A 2,667-nucleotide genomic window follows, 5' to 3' on the forward strand; every position below is an offset into this window, starting at 1 on the left:
CGCTTATAACTACATATGTGGCACTCTTTCACATAAATTTTTGTTCTTTTGATAATTCTCCAACATAAAGACTAATCTCTAGTCAATTCTTTCATGTCTGCTAAATTATTGCAATTTAGCGTCTATAGACGAGTTGATTAAAGATTAATATTTCCTCAAATTCCAACGAAAAATATATTTAGATTTTAGATCTTTTTAAAGAAAATTGCAAACAATCGAGAATCTCAAACATCTCGGCTAAGCCTTTAAACCTTCTGAGCTTGATTTGGTAAGGCCGACTGGATAGTATTGGATGGTTTTTGAGAACAAAAACAAGCTAAAATCTTGTAAATTGTTTATCATCTAGAACAATCCTTTTATCACAAACAGTGAAACTTCAGAGACCATTAAGCTAGGAATAATTTCAGCAAAATTACACAAACCTAAACATTATCCTTCAGGCTATATACCTGGGAACTGAATTAATCAAATGAGGAAGCAAAATCTTCACTCGTGAACGAAAATTCGAAACTGACCAAATCAATGGCAAACCCTAACAAAATTCAACACTATTATACCAAAGAAAACATGATTTCAATCATATGGGGGCAGCAGATATTAGAAAAATTAAACGAAAATAAAACAAATAGCCAAGGAATTCAAGAGAAAAACAGATTATTTTCCACTTACTGGAACTGAATTTTTCATAGAAGCATTATCAAAAGCCGACGAATTCTTGTCCCAATTCTCGTTCTGGGCAGTGACAAAATCAACTTGAGAATGCCACGACGAAGTCTTTATACTTATTTGCTCATCAATCTTGGGATTTTCCATTCCCTCTGTCTCTTGCTCTGCACCTTGAACACACATTTTCTCTTTATTTTGCGTCAACAAATGGACGGTTACCCTCTTCCTCTTCACTTTCTGTGCAACTTGCAGGTCTGTGCAACTTGCTGGAATATACAGGAAAAAATTCACTATTTATATTGAAAAACGAACATTCTGGGAATATATTGTTTGTGGTCTATAGCGTACACCCATGTTGCATCCTCTGCTATATGTAACTGTGTGGTCTATACATATATAAATATTTCAATTAGTTTCATGAGTTTGTCAGCCAAAGATCTTTTCTATGCTTGTGAAAAGCGTGGCTGAAACTGTAAGATGTGTCGTACTTTTCTTCAACATGAAGTTAGGAGGATAATATATTTTTTATTCTAGTAATGTTATTCAGTATCATTATTGTTATACTAATTTATATGGTAATTGCATGATATTAATAATTTTCCTGTTTGAGGGGTATTTTTCCAAAGATGAGAATGAAATTTTCAATTGTTGGGCTCACCTCTCTATGCAAATTGCGAGAAGCAAGTCAAACTTGTCATGCTAGCTAAGGTTCAATAACGACTCTTTTTCTTCTAAAAATGGAGGAAAAATGGGAAACAGATAGGGCATAAATAATAAATTCACTTACATACAATATTATATAATTCATTTAATTAAATATGTTGAGTTCGATCACCTAAATTAGTGCTCTATTACCATGGTGTTATTTCACATTATTCTTTACCTATTCCAAGTCTTTCTGAACAAAACCTAGTTTACCTAACCAATCAATATTAATAGCATAAAACTGTTGTCATATTATTTTTCATTTAATGTTAGTTGGTCACTTGGTGTCATGTTTTGTGTGGTTGAGTACTATTAATTCATTGAAGAAATTGAAATCTTCATTGTGGAAAAATGAAGGTTTGGGAATTAAAAAGTGATTGCTTTTTGATAAAAATACAAGCCACAAGAAAATTGCGTCTAAGGGTTTGGTGGGGTCAAAGACTTATTCTAAATCATTTTTTATGTAATATTAAAGATATGTTTGGTACAATTTTTTTTTTTTGAAATAATTTTTCTTCAAAAAAATTAAAGATAAAGATAAATTATATTTATTTAGTCTTTGAAATTGAGTTGTTTTATGACTTGAATTTGAGTTTCACTATCATCTATTTATGAAAAATTATCATGAGTACCTTTGAACAAGTTCGACATAACATATACGAAGCATGTTTAACATAATAATTAAATAAATGAACGTGTTGAGATGCTAAACCAAAAATATTATTCTTAAAAAATAATTATCAATTTAATAAACTTAACTTTGTCGATATTGTTTTATTTTATTTAATTGAACGTGGCAGATCTAACTAAAAAAATATTGAAATGATATACAAAATGAATGTGAATCCACTTCACCGAATATTGCCAAAAAAAAGCTCGTAGGTGATTGCTTCACGTTTAAGAGTACAGTATATTTTATTGGCAATGATCGTGCCACGAATTCAAAAAAGAAATTATTTATACAAATTTATTATTAGAAATATGAGAAAGATGATGATGAAGCAAAGACAGTGACATTAATTTCTATTTAGGGGCCTTTTGAAATGGAATGCCAATATGATATTTTATTAGTAAAAAGATCTGCTCTTAGATTTATTGGTCCACTCAAAGTGCATATCGAGTCACATGTTAAAGGACCAAAGGGTTCCTTTCTGTAACATCATTTATATTTCTATCTTGTCTCCTTCTATGAATATCTTTTTATGTCAGTATTTATCGAACAATTCGTATAATTGATCCAAACGGAAAACTGACCTATCGAAGTTACTGGTACACTTTGCAACCAGTAGCGAACGC

At 30.7% G+C, this 2,667-nt stretch overlaps 1 protein-coding gene across 2 annotated transcripts in view; it reads right to left on the bottom strand.

The window, feature by feature from the left end:
• The window catches only part of LOC111386841 (probable protein phosphatase 2C 27), a 13,237-nt gene extending 12,115 nt beyond the window's left edge, over positions 1–1,122 (bottom strand). The window contains exon 1 of one of the 2 annotated variants that reach the window (XM_023011323.1): positions 670–1,083. In XM_023011323.1, the coding sequence (XP_022867091.1) occupies positions 670–849 (180 nt within the window). In that variant the 5' untranslated portion in view covers positions 850–1,083. Of the gene's footprint in view, positions 1–669 lie in introns of both variants that reach the window. The other variant, XM_023011324.1, reaches the window with a different exon arrangement.
• Positions 1,123–2,667: the final 1,545 nt, after the last annotated feature.

The sequence above is a fragment of the Olea europaea genome, unplaced genomic scaffold (genome assembly GCF_002742605.1).
Source record: "Olea europaea var. sylvestris unplaced genomic scaffold, O_europaea_v1 scaffold374, whole genome shotgun sequence".
Lineage (NCBI taxonomy): Eukaryota > Viridiplantae > Streptophyta > Magnoliopsida > Lamiales > Oleaceae > Olea > Olea europaea.